The sequence below is a fragment of the Seriola aureovittata genome, chromosome 8 (assembly GCF_021018895.1).
Source record: "Seriola aureovittata isolate HTS-2021-v1 ecotype China chromosome 8, ASM2101889v1, whole genome shotgun sequence".
Lineage (NCBI taxonomy): Eukaryota > Metazoa > Chordata > Actinopteri > Carangiformes > Carangidae > Seriola > Seriola aureovittata.
Genome location: NC_079371.1, coordinates 17,768,549 through 17,782,319, shown reverse-complemented (window position 1 = coordinate 17,782,319; position 13,771 = coordinate 17,768,549). Strand labels below are relative to the sequence as shown.

The 13,771-nt window shown below is 37.9% G+C and overlaps 2 protein-coding genes across 2 annotated transcripts; one reads left to right on the top strand and one right to left on the bottom strand.

The window, feature by feature from the left end:
* The first annotated feature begins 22 nt into the window (after nucleotides 1-22).
* Nucleotides 23-5,974, top strand: uprt (uracil phosphoribosyltransferase (FUR1) homolog (S. cerevisiae)). The gene is made up of 7 exons (XM_056382291.1): nucleotides 23-574; nucleotides 2,043-2,085; nucleotides 2,171-2,240; nucleotides 2,489-2,551; nucleotides 3,581-3,742; nucleotides 4,490-4,588; nucleotides 5,754-5,974. Exons 1-7 carry the CDS (start codon nucleotides 330-332, stop codon nucleotides 5,858-5,860), a joined length of 789 nt encoding a protein of 262 aa, XP_056238266.1. The 5' UTR covers nucleotides 23-329; the 3' UTR covers nucleotides 5,861-5,974.
* A 107-nt stretch (nucleotides 5,975-6,081) lies between these two features.
* zdhhc15b (zinc finger DHHC-type palmitoyltransferase 15b) lies at nucleotides 6,082-13,505 on the bottom strand. The gene is made up of 11 exons (XM_056382290.1): nucleotides 13,302-13,505; nucleotides 12,845-12,871; nucleotides 12,633-12,727; nucleotides 12,405-12,525; nucleotides 12,010-12,079; nucleotides 11,643-11,675; nucleotides 11,438-11,558; nucleotides 11,111-11,243; nucleotides 10,791-10,917; nucleotides 10,366-10,484; nucleotides 6,082-8,383 (listed from the first exon to the last, which is right to left on the bottom strand). Exons 1-11 carry the CDS (start codon nucleotides 13,417-13,419, stop codon nucleotides 8,340-8,342), a joined length of 1,008 nt encoding a protein of 335 aa, XP_056238265.1. The 5' UTR covers nucleotides 13,420-13,505; the 3' UTR covers nucleotides 6,082-8,339.
* Between the last annotated feature and the right edge of the window lie 266 nt (nucleotides 13,506-13,771).

Sequence of the window (13,771 nt, the reverse complement as noted above, 5' to 3'; positions counted from 1 at the left end):
CTGTCAGTGTCAAAGCTAGCAGGCGAGCACGGGGCAGCAGCTTTGCGTAACACCAGAGGAAATAGCAGCCGTTAGTTTGATTTTAACACGACGTGGTTGAGTATCTAAAGGTTTGTGAATGTGGTCCTAATGGGCGGTCCCCATCCTGTAGCTGCTTGAGCCGGATAATCTCATTTCAAAACAAGGGTCGAAGCTAAAGAAACACGTTGTCAGGCTGCTCGTCTTTGTCAGGCAGCGGTGGAATCACTAGTAAGTGGGTCGATCGGTCAAGAAACGGTGTCTGGCCTTAGCACAGTTTTAAGAGAAACCCCGTTGATCTCGTAGTCAGGATGCTGTGCCATGATCAGCATGTGAACGGTGTCAGTGGACAGGAGCACCCGATGAAGCAAGTACGGTTTGCAAACAACAATAACAACAGCAACAGCAACAGCAGCAGTGTCCCTGTAGTGCTGACCAGCCCTGAACCAAGTGATCCAACCGCGCAGCCAGTCAGCCAGGATAACCTGGGCCCTCAGCTCAAACTGCTTCCTCTGAACGACCAGATCCGTGAATTACAGACTATAATCAGAGACAAGTGAGTCCCCACTCTTCCACCTTGACATACGGACCACAATGATACGCAGGAGCAAATCTGGTGGTCGTGTTGCAAACTTGTATTATTACAGTATTCAAAACTCATTTCCTCCAGTTCAATTTCAAGACAAAACGTTATGTGCTCACTAGGGCTGAACAATTAATCGAAATATTATCGAAATCACTTTATGGCCGAGTGCATTATCCAAAGCGCAGGAGCTGCAGTGGTTTTCATGAAGGTAAAATGTGTCACAACATATAATCAATGAAGCATTGTGGTGCTACAGCGGTGCCAACCGTAAGGGAACATGCTAGTTTGTACAAGACCCATCAAAAATCATATCATCGTCATTTTTATATTGTCGTGACTCATCACAATCGCAATGTCTGCCAAAATAATTGCAATGTGATTTTTTTTTTTTTTTGCATATTGTTCAGCTCTAGTACTCACATGAAATAGTAAATGTAATCTGTGAATGTATGGTCAATACAAAAAACAAATATCCTCAGTGATATTAATATGATGGCCAAGCAGAAGTTCAATAACTCTTTATTTCACTCGATTAGAACAGTCTAAGAAGCCAAAGAAATCATATCACTTGATTTTTAGGCAGCATTTAACTCTATGAAAAGGCAACATTAAAGACATATCCTGACTAAAATATTATTAATTCTAATCTCATATAACTATCAAAAATACTGTGTAGTAGGTAATAGTAGGCTCTAATTTTGATTGGTGTGTGAAGTAGTGATGCACCAGTCTGATATCTGATCTGTATCAATGCCAATGCTCACCTTATTAGTCATTACTACTCATGCTATGCAGCCAAACATTTTTCGAACCTACAGACCTTAATTTCAATTTCCAGCAGACGTTGCAAAGTTTACAGCAACTCAAATATGTCATGGTGAATTTCAGGGAATTTTGAGCAAGACATGTAAAATATCTCCATGTTAAACAATAATGCATTCATTAAAAAAAACATAGAGTCTTTGGTTTTAATATTTCACTCTGTGTGGGCTTTATATAGGTTCAATGAAGACATGGAACAAGCTGATAAGAGATGAACAGTATATTTGATACAGTCAAGACTGTGCAATAAAATGAGACTTAAAGGGACAATTAAAGGAAACAGCATCTTAAGGGGTTAAAGTCTTTTTCTTAGTCCCCGTCATAATCAATAATAATTTCAACTACACAATTTTATGAACGCTCTACAGCACTAAAATAAAAAAATAAAAAACCTTGCACAAACATCAAAAGAAGGTTAGTGTTTTTTATTCTTAAAAAGTTCTGTGTCCTTACTACTTCATGTTACCTTACCCATACACAGAGAAGGATGACCCCATTCAGTTCCACACAGTGCGGTAAAGATTTAAAACTGAAAGAGATCACTGTTATTGGAGCAGTGCTAAGTATTGTCCAAAACCCTCAACTGATCTAATCAAGCTAATATTTATCTTTTCAGGACAACCAGCAGGGGAGATTTTGTGTTTTGTGCTGACAGACTGGTAAGATCACGACTTCATTACTATGTAATGTAAGTGTGTTGTGTAAGTTTTATAAAATGTATATCACTTTTTTGTCCAACAATAGATCAGGCTTGTAGTTGAAGAGGGCTTGAATCAGCTCCCCTACTCAGAATGCACTGTGACCACACCAACAGGTGAGGACGCCTCTCTCTAACAACAAAGGTCAAGTTTAAAGGTTGGACATTGAATCTGAGCTCTAATGTGTGCAATCCTCCTGGACCGACCAGGACAGGGTCGACCAATTACAATAACATAAATGCATAAATAAATGCAGGGCTACCATCCTTTAGTGTTTTACCTGCATCATAGTATATAACTGAGTGGGCGTGTTCAGAACAGCTTCATTTGTTAAATGTTCCTTCTTAATTTTTTTCCCCCTCAGGGTACAAGTATGAAGGTGTCAAGTTTGAAAGAGGCAACTGTGGAGTTAGCATTATGAGAAGTGGTAAGTTAAACCACCTACCAAAATAGGGTCTTTTCTTCTATAATGGCACAAAGATTGTGCCATTATATTTCTGCCAACTGTGCACTGATGCTGTACATTCTGTTCTGTACTTATTCATCTGGACAGGCTATTGTGTACGCTTGATTACTCTTTTTATCAGCAGTTCTTTTCCCTCAGTGAAATTGATTGATCATATGAGTACTAAATAATATATCAGAAAAATGTTACATGAGTTATGAGACAGATACAGTTCTGTACTTTGCAGAGCATGTTCTGTGGAGACACTGCAGTCAGTGGAACTGACTCGCTCTCGTTCTTTCTCCTTCAAATTTAATTAGACTGTTATCACAGTCATATGCAAAAGTGTAACGTCCTTTTATGACAGTAATGTTAGGTCTTGAAATATAAAATGTAGGCCTGTTCGACACAGTGCAGCTTAAATACTACATCTGAAGGCAACACATCGGCAATTTATAATGCAAGTTGAAACATCTGCACCTATTGTTTTTAATGTAAGTCCAGGTAACGGTGACATTTCAACACGTGTGGAGTTTGTGTTCAGAGGCATACGAAATTTAATTTACTTAAGTGACTTTTATAAGTGTTATTCATCATCTCTGCCAAGGAGGTTATGTTTTCACCTGTGCCTGTGTGTTTGCTTGTTTATTTGTCAGTAGGATTACACAAATACTTGGTGGAACCCATTGAATTTGGTCGAGATCATAAACTATGAATTTGAATTTTTTTCTTTCAAGTATATTTTTTATCACAACAATCAGTACACCACGAACCATTAGAGGACTGCAACAGAACTGGTGAAAAAGAATCCCTTCAAGTTTTTGTTTGGACATGACCTTCTGTGTGCCTCACTGCAAAGGGCATAGTCATACACACATCACATGTAGGTGCAAGGTTATTGGAAATCAGTGTTGATGAAAAAAGTAACGCTGGAACAGTGGCTCCAAACACCACATTTATTTAAATGGACAAAATCTTGATCCCAGTTGTGTTCTGTATGTTTCCCCCCAGGTGAGGCCATGGAGCAGGGTCTCCGCGACTGCTGCCGCTCCATCCGGATTGGCAAGATCCTCATCCAGAGCGACGAAGAGACACAGAAGGCGAAGGTCTACTACGCCAAGTTCCCCCCAGACGTGTATAGAAGAAAAGTGCTGCTCATGTACCCCATCCTTAGTAAGTAACAGAGGGCTAATCAGAGTTTATTATGCTGCTGATGACTCCAGTTTACCATCTTCAGAAGCTCTTAAATGTCGAGATGTCCCATGTTTGTGCAAATGCAAAAACAGTTCCATGTATTTATTTGTTCTGAGAAATCTCCCTTGCGTTGACCTTCACACCAAGCCTGCATTTCCACATCATACAGGCCCATTCACACTGTTCTGATAATTATAGCTCTCATGGTGGAAATTATACACTGCCTGGGAGATAGCCACCAAGCTGCTGAATAGCATAATGAGGGCCAACAAAAATAGTATCTTAATAGCTCTGGTTTCCCAATGCCAAAAAGCTGTATTTTTCTGCTCTGTTTTTGAAAAAAAAGTATGATGTCAACCAAGCCAGGTTGAAAGTATGTTTTATTATGTCAGAATGATGGACCATAGGGTTACATTGATGCATGCCAACAGGGTCAGAAATTAAAGCCTGCCAAGTTCCCAGACTCATGGGCAGATCAATCAGCACAAAGATCACTACCTTTTTCTGATGCTAACATAATGCATCAGCTATAAGCAAATAGTCACATTGTAATGCCATTAATTTGAAATGTTTTGCATTTTATCATATTTAATTAACTGGATTTATTGTAAAGGGGGGAGTGAGAAAGTTTTGCTTCAGCACAGTTTTTATTTGTGCAAATGTAGTGACATTGTAAAAGGTGGAATGTGAATCAAATGTTGAACCTTGAATTTCCTGTGTCTGCAGGTACAGGGAACACAGTGATTGAAGCGGTGAGGGTGCTGATAGAGCACGGAGTGCAGCCCAAACATATTATCCTCCTCAGCCTCTTCTCCACGCCTCACGGTATACCACTGCAGCCAGCTCACTGCAAGTGCAGCTCATTGCCAATTTACTTTCATTTACCCACCAGACCACGCTCTTAGTCCCCAGTCTCCTCTCCACTTCTGTCCCTGATGTATCATTGTCTTTATACAATATGCTGCTTGTAACCACAATGCTGTTGAGCGGCGCTGCGAATCATCAGTTTTGCCAAGCAGTTCAAACAGCAATGGTTAAATTAATGAACTAAGAAATTTCATTATTTAAATTTTTTTTTTTAAAAATATAAATAGTTATGGAAAAAAAAAAACATTTTTTAAGGATTTAAATATAATATTGGAAATTATGGGGTAATTTGTGGACGTTGGGAGTTGTCTCTCCATCAATTACAGGCCAGATTTCCTTGACATTTAATGTGGATATTCATGGTGTCCCAGAGAAGGATTTCAAATGTTATTTTTTTAAGCCCTTGACCTTTCTTTAACTGCCATCATTGAGCCAAAATTTCCACTTTAACATGATATTGAAATCTGAAGGGCATGTTACCATAACATTTTCTAAGCCCTTTAATTCTCCTAAGAGGATGAAGTCTGTTGATTTTAATAACCCCATAGACTTTCTTCAAGGCAAACAAAAAAAAGCGTTTTAATACTTCCATTTATCTAAAGCCTCCTAGTGGCTACTGCAGTGTAAGCATACTGAGAGGATAATGTTATGTAATGCTGAAGGAATTAGCACACCATCCATTATGAGTATTTACTCTAACACTTAAGTAAATATGAAGTTTGAACTTGTTTTTGCAGTGTTTTGTCAACCTCAAGTAGTGTAAGTAGCAAGGCTCATTTAATACAGTGCAGCTAAGGCTGACAGGAATGTGGTCACAAGTTTTTGAAGTAGCCTGTCAAGAGCTTCAATGTGGGGCAAGTTGAAAATGTTTGGCTATGCAGTGCAGCATTCAGCAAAAAGTTGAGGGATCACTAAAGTAAACGGGATCCTCTGGGGACAAGTTCATTTCTGTACCACATTTCATGACAACCTAACCATAGAAAGTTTAATTCTGGCTGCTAGTTTCTTAAATCACAAATGCATCAATTTCAACTACCACTTTCACCAACTCCTAACAGTAGTAATGCATTAGAATACCTGTAAAACTCCATCCCATAAGTAACACCTTTTACTTTTCTTCTAGGAGCCAAATCTATAATCCAGGAGTTCCCAGATATCACCATCTTGACCACAGAGGTTCACCCAGTGGCTCCGACACATTTTGGACAGAGGTACTTTGGTACTGACTAAACAGAGGACAACGTGAGGAACATGATGGGGCAATCTGTTTTGAGTATATTTTGTTGTTTATTTAAATGTATCTCATGTTCTCCTTGTTGTGCCAAAATAAATACTGCAATATTATCTCCATAGTTCCTAGAATGATACAAAATGAATAATTTTAATTGTAGTAATGCTTTTTTTTCTGCGAATACTCATGCTATGGAAAGAAAACAACACTGAACCATATAAAGAGTTCAACATGGAGCATTTTATTTTGCATGTTACAACAACTGATGAATCAATAAAGAATTTATATTTGTTAACAGACAGAACAGCAAATGAAACAGTGTCAGTTTTTTTGGTGGTTCAGAGGCGTTTGAAAAAGGGAAGCGCCACAATCACATACTTCAAAGACAGTTCAAAAGGGACCATATATGCTCTAGCAATGCTGAACTCCTGTTTCCTGTTTGCAAAATGGGTATAATTTGTCATCTTCTCATTTTATAAATATCCTACTATTTGATAAAAGCACATTGCTTCAATAGTTTAAGTGTCACTTGATGGAGCAAAATAAACAGACACCGCCTGCAGCAGTTATGAATCAGTAAACTCAATACACAGGAAAAAAGCTGAACATTATAACAATAAATAGACACAAGACGACATGAAACACTCAACATCCACATCTTTCCTAATGTTTTATACATGCTTTCAAACACCGAATCATACCTAAGATAAAAACAACACAGCTTCAATCAATAAATGACTCGATGTAGTTCTCAGATATGAGCAGCATTTGATTTGGCTTACCCAACTCATTAGAAAAACAGATCTGATGAAGCAAGTTAAAGTGTCAAGATCATACAGCATAGAAGTTTGATAAAGGCCTAACATTTTACAAATTATGGATAAATGGATAAACTCAATGACGGAAATGGTTTTCAATCAAGTACACTGGCTAAATACACAAGTCCATAAACCAAACACCCTTGATAAGGAGAATCTGTTTCAATGGTATTCACAATTTCAAAATACATAAACACAGGTAGTAAAAAATCTGAATATCATATTGCAGAAGACCACTGAACTCTACCAACCAGTGGATGAGGATCAGTCATTATTCGTATACATATACTGTATATACGTGTATAGTATGTACAGTATATATATTCATGTATATAGTTATCTGCATGAGTAAAAAGATCGAAAATGAAAAAAAAAAAAACAGACATAGAAAAATCTATGTCCTCTCCTATACATGATTTTGTGCCTATGATGAAAGCTATTTTCACTTTCTTATCACTTTGCATCCACACAGCAGTGTTATCTTAATAGGGATGGATGATATGGTAGAAAACAAGATTGTGATAATTAATTTAAAAAATGTTTATCACAGTATGTTTTGTATGCTCATCCCAGACTTAAAAGTCAAAACTGAGCAGTGCATTTTTATTTTAATCAGCACTGTAGCCACCAGCATTTAAGTCATGATATAGAGTATATTCAGGTTAGGATTCCACTGAAAAATGATCAACATTATATTAAGTTTGCCATAATACTCTGAGATACTCTCCTCTTTAATTATCAAACGTAACGTGAACCAAAGCTACAAATGTATGCTAGTTTTGATTGCTGTCACTAGTCTGATCAGACATCGGTAATGGCATTCTAACTCAAAAGTTAATGATAAAATACTCTGTTCAAACATATGATAGGTTCTTTCGTAAATAGGTGCCTAAAACATTGGCACAATCTCCTCACAAGCAGGATGCTGGATACATTCTTAGGAGAAGTGGACTCCCAAAACACAGGTATAAATATATTAATAAGGCGCAGGTTAAGTCAGGTATTCTAATATGCTTAGGTTCATTGAAAAAAATAAAATAAAATATTATGTAAATATGCTGCAAGACCTAAACCAGTAGAGGCCAGACAACTGAATCACTACAAGAGACCTCTGGGGGATTATGGGTACGAGGTCACATTAGATACCACCCTGCACAGACCAAGCTCAAAGGTGCAACACTGTAAACTCAACCCAACACTGAAAGAGAGGCATATAAAAAAAAAAGCACAGTGCCAGACAGAAGCTTCCCAATTAACAGTAATTCATAATCCCACAGAGGCCTGTGCCTTGAGATGAACAACAAGAAGCAAATATAGGAGCTGTGGTAAATAACAGTTGCCTTTTTGTATGTGAGGTAATATTTGACAATTTTTTTTCCGAATCAAACTGATACTGTTGTTTGTCCATCCATGAGAGAAGAGGCGATGCTGTCGCTGGTCATCCAGTGAGTTCCTCTATTTTTCACGATGTAAAATGCCAGGGTAAAAGTGGCAATGACAATCCAAATGCCGGCTTTAATCCACTCGTTTGGCCCCCCTTCAGATTTTTTTTTGTCTGAGCATCCATATGATTTGGAATGCATTTGCCTCGTGGTACACAGTGTGTGCAATATAAATCTACATCCTCTGTACCTGTGTAAATTGTCCTTACGTTAAATTACTATTCCTCCATCTCTATTGTAACAGACGGATCTTGGTCCTCAACTGGAATGAAAAAAAAGAAAAGAAATTTCAACATCTAAATGAATGTTTTGTTTTTTTTTCCCAGAGTTTTTGTTTTAACTGATTCAGCTCATAAAGTAGTTAGCATTGTGTTGCACAAGACCACCAGGTGGTAGCAGAATATTATGGTTAGAATCCAAACACAGCAAACCATTATACAGAGTAATGCCTCCTGATCACTGGAATTGAACAAATACTGTACAAATCAGTTTGGTGCGATTACTTTAGCACAAAACGTTCACAATCACACCCCTCAGTTGTTTTTTAAAGTGTGTCGTCCTGCCAACCGCTTAAGGTGCTAGAAAGTGTACGAAGGTGACTTTCTACACAAAACACTGGTTTGTTTTGTCATTTTTAAATGAATTCTTTAAGAATGGAACATCGAGAGAGTTATGAAAAATTTGGGGTTGTAGGATGGATCTATATCAGTTGCATGTATTGATGTATTTCTAGGTTCAGGTAGCAATTTCTTGTGTCGTTAAAACTGGTGAAAACAAACTAGTGGAAATGAAATAAGGTAAAGTCTTTACATTTTAATATACTACTGAAGCTGAGAAATAATTTTGCTAACAACTAAGGCAATTTTTAGATGTAGGCCTTCATTTGACACTATCTGCATTCATTTTTATGTTAGACGTGAAGGGAGTGGAATCTATAAACCTTTGTTTGGGCAAAACTGTTGTGTCAGGCTTGAGAGAACAGTTTTAGTGAAGCAGGGATTGCATTTGTCTCTTTCTATCTCTGGTTTTGTTTTGACTTCACAGCCTCACCACAAGTAAAGTGCAAAGTCATTTGAGAGGTGAAAATGACCAAATAAAAACAATGATTAACCACATAATGAGCTTTGGGAAGACAGCTATGCAGGTCTTGTCTCTCAAGAAGTTTTTAATGGATTGAAAAAAAACTGAAAGCTCACAGCTTCTGAAGCAAAAGGTAAGGGCAAAAGCAGTAGGCTGGTTGATTGTTTCTAAATATGGCACATACAGTACATCAGGGGATTACAACAAAACAAAAATTACAGTTATTAATTAGAGCAAGATTAGCAGTGATAATAATAACAATGTCATCCATGTTTTATTAAGTGAAGATACTATCCAGTTGGGTAATATATCATTTAACATAATAACCTCATTAACAGGACTTTTTATACTTTTAAGATTATAGAGGTCATAGTAGGACATATAGCAGCACAAAAGAACCATTAAGAGTTGCACCTTTTTAGTATGCAACTGTTTGAAACTCACTTTATTAAATATCATGTTATGGTTTAATTGTGAGCACTCTCCTGTGACACAGTTAAAGTGAACTACTTTCTTTCAAAGACAATTTCACTTTCAACTAACGTAGCAGGTAATGATTTTATCAATTATCAACTAATAAACTTTATTTCAGTTAATTGATTATTTATTATTTTGCATTTTTTGTTTGATTAATGCCTTAAACAATTGACAATTTATCTAAATAGATGCTGACTAATTTTGTAATGATTGAGAAATAAGTTAATTGTGTAATTGTTTCAGCTCTGGATTCAACACTTTAAAAAATTCCTGGCAAAACTTGCTTACTCAAGAAAGGCATTGGCTTGCATCTTATCTATGGAAAGCTTAGAGGCAAGACAAACAGCTCACATTCAAAATTTTTCTTTCTGCTGCCACTAATTTCCCATATTGTTATGGATTGAATATATATTATGGTGAAACACTAAAACTGCTACATTTACTGAGGTTAAAAACTCAACTCTTAAACATTCAGACTCTGAGAGATGTGATCCAGTTTATCAGGTGACACCTGTCCTGGTTGAAATTGCAAATACTGTCTAATTTTTAACTTGAATAAAAAAGATTATTTACAATGCAGAAAATTACTGATTTACTGAAGCTTTAAAGATACTGAAACGCATTTGTATTCTAGGAACTACAGCAAGTGTGTAGAAATATAAATATGACAGAATTAAAGTGACTCACCTAAGCTTCCTTCCTCAGAGCCATCATCTGACTCCTCCCACATGTCCTCATTAGCTAATAAGGGGTTCTGGGACTCAGAACTCCGATTCTTCAAGGGGAAGTAGTGGCCGTTCCCTTGGCTGATAGGCACATTGTACAAAAGAAGACGGAAGCTAGTTAAGGAACCATAACCATTACCTAATCCCATCCACTGATCCAATCCCTCATTCTACAGTTTCTTCATTAGCTGTGATTATTTTAATTACTATGCTCATCTTTCTTGTACGGTATTGATGTCCTCTGGTGGTTCAGTATTTTAATTCTGTTTTTCCTTTATAGAGCTAAGTCTAAAATTCAAGAGTGCATAACAAATGCAAAATGAGCAGCAGGAGGAGAATCAGTTAATTATGCATCTTGGGATCGCTGTTTCTTGACAGCAAACTCACCTTGTGAAGACAGGGATGAACCAAAGTCTTCGATCTTCTCCAAATACCTGCTGCAGGTTTTTGCGTATGCCAACATTAAAGCCATTTCTGTCTGGTCCATTGACAAAAACTGGAGCTGAAAAGGCCTCTAGAAAAGGAAAAACACATGTGGGTCAGAATATGTTTTCATGCTTCAACTCTCCTCATCTACTTTTACAAAGGACTTACATTCATAACAAAAAAAGAGCTCCAGCAAATGATTCACCTGTCATTTAGGCAATGAGAAAGCAGTTTAATGAGCAGAATCTGAGGAGTTTTCCAATAAATATGTAAACCCTCACCTAAAGTGGATCTGTTCTTGGCCACCAACCAACAGTGATAGCCAAAGAGGAACATGAGACTGACAAAGAACATGAGCGCCACAAACATAAGGAAGAGGACATGGAACTTTGCGGGCCTATTTGGCAAGTCCCCCTGGGAGAGAGAAACAGGAGAACAAGAAACTTGAGAAAAATGATGGGCTTTAAAAAGGCATAATTTATGACAAAGGATTTAGTTCTCTGTTCTTGTGCAAGTGCCTTTGTGCTGAATATCTACAACTCAAACTTGTCATATGACTGCATTATCTCACGTAAGCATGAGTAATAATTTAGACAAATGACACTCACCACCCAGAATTTGAGGAAATACTGAAAGACTGTTGCCGCAATAAATACACAGTACAGCATGGAGTAGGAGAGGAAAAGCAGAAAAAACTTGTAGTTGGAAAAGCCCACACAGTTGTTCACCCTTAAAGAAAAAGAAGTTCTGGTGTCAGAACAAATTTAATTAATGAAATTATTCTCACAAGGAAATACAGGCAAGTCAACTTACCAGGGACAGTGATGGTCCATCTTCAACACACATCTTTAAAATAAAAACATAAAAAGGCAATTTTTTTCTACATATCATTTTGACAACACAGCAAATATCGAAGCAGTAAATACTTTAATACCATTTTGCACACGATAAAACTCTTGACTTCCTGTTTTTAATACATCCATCCTTACCTGTATTCTTACAGGGGTCTGCTGATTCCTTTTGATAAACTGTTGTTCTGATTGATCATTAGGATATTAAGAGACAGTGTGCCAACAAAGCAACACCTTCTAATTATCACAACAGCCCCTGGCCAACAAATATCTCCTTGCCTAGGGCAATCTCTCTAGATGAATGGACTGGGGAGGAAAGGGTGACTTACGTTTCACAAACTGAGCAGTGGTGACAGCGGTCAGGCTTCAGTACCTGGCAGCGGTCACAGAACCTGATAGCTGGAGACAAGAGGATGGCCAGTTGAATGAACGACATTTGAGCTGAGCTTACCCTTCACTTACTTCCTGCAGCCTTGAACTTAGTCCTAGCAATCAGCACTAATGAAAGAGATACATTGGCTGATTACTGTGGGCGGGGATGCTCATGAGCACACACAAAGCTAATTGCCCTTTCCTACTTGCTTTCAACGCACAGATTATGTGCGAAATGACGGACTGTGGCTAATGTACCTGCCTTGTTACCCCAGTGGTTTGGAGATATGGCAAGTAAGTGAATAACAGCTACCATATGTAGGAAAATATAAATGACTTCACAGCAGTCTACCTCCAGATTGAGCTCGAGTGAAGATGGGCAGTTTCTTTGCAATCTCAACCAGGATTTGTTTCTGGGCATCTGGCCTCTCCTCCATCTCGTATCTTTGCTTGTCTGAGTATGACAGCTGAAACTAGAGCAATAAACACGCAGCATGATCGGCAACACACTTATATTAAAAACTTTACTCATAATACAACAAGTGAATAAATTTACGTTCAAGCTTTGGGTTCAAGATACCTTTTTGCATGGTGATGCAGCAGGGGTAAAGATGGACTTCCAGTAGGTCCAGGAGAACATCACAAAGCAAACATGAAATACTAGTAGATAGACCACTGAAAGCACAAAACACCAGTCAAAATAATACACACGAAAAGAACCATGGCATAAAAGTTAATTTAATGTTAAGCGGGGCACCGTGCTTGTAGCACAAACATGAGTGGATAACTCACCTTTTTCCAATGTGTTGGTGAGTGTAACTGTAAAAAACACATGAGAATAGCATAAAAACACAAGCCGGATGCTAAAGACCAATAAACAGTGTAGCTATCTGTTTGTACTAACAAGAGTTTGATTATTCAAAAGAGGAACAGCATTTACTGGCTAACACGACTAGCCAGGTTGACAGGTTGTACCTCAGAGGCATAACAACAGTCAGTATTTCTATGACTAAACAGATAGTACTGACCTCTTACCGTCAATGAGAAATGAAATTACGAGTCACTTTTTAAAAGCTACCTTTTTCGTTAATTAAATAAAAACACACACCCTATACCACTTCCGCCTGCTTTGCTAGCTCCTGCTCTGTCTATATCGTTATTTTTGTCAACACTGCTGTGCGGCAATCTGCGATGTCTACACTTTAAACGGTCAAAATCACAACAAAGGACCACAGTTTGTCGTACTTACAAAGACATAGCTCAAAGACGTAGGCGTAGTATGACCACAACACCACGGAGGTTATAATAAGCACAGGTATCCAGGAGAAAACCCTTTGACAGCACCTCAAACCTCTGGAGAGAGCCATGTTCCATCTAACCGCTGCCCGTGTCTGCGATCGACTACCATTCCTGGGATTTATCCATCAGTGGCATCGGGGAGCGATTCACCGCACTACAGCAACCAGAGCACCGTCGTTATGGTTCGCTATCTGAGATAATAATTTGTTTTATCACAGTATAAAAATAATAGAACTTTTAATGTAGTCGGTTCATTTAGGCCTGGGTTTAAGGGAAGCAGCAGCTGCTGTGTCATAACCAAAGCAAAGCATGAACTCCCATTAACCCCCCAAATCCAGTTTGGTTTACTGACAACAGTATAATACATTTAGCAACAACTAAGTCCTGGACCTTCCATTATTGATCCTGTTACTTCCCCTC

Coding starts and splice junctions, on each gene's coding strand:
- uprt (XM_056382291.1), top strand. CDS start 330: ATGCTGTGCCATGATCAGCATGTGAACGGTGTCAGTGGACAGGAGCAC. Junction 2,241..2,488: donor CACTGTGACCACACCAACAG/GTGAGGACGCCT, acceptor TTTCCCCCTCAG/GGTACAAGTATGAAGGTGTC. Junction 3,743..4,489: donor GCTCATGTACCCCATCCTTA/GTAAGTAACAGA, acceptor CTGTGTCTGCAG/GTACAGGGAACACAGTGATT.
- zdhhc15b (XM_056382290.1), bottom strand. CDS start 13,419: ATGGCTCTCTCCAGAGGTTTGAGGTGCTGTCAAAGGGTTTTCTCCTGG. Junction 12,728..12,844: donor CACCAACACATTGGAAAAAG/GTGAGTTATCCA, acceptor TTGTGCTTTCAG/TGGTCTATCTACTAGTATTT. Junction 11,676..12,009: donor CACTGCTCAGTTTGTGAAAC/GTAAGTCACCCT, acceptor TTTATTTTAAAG/ATGTGTGTTGAAGATGGACC.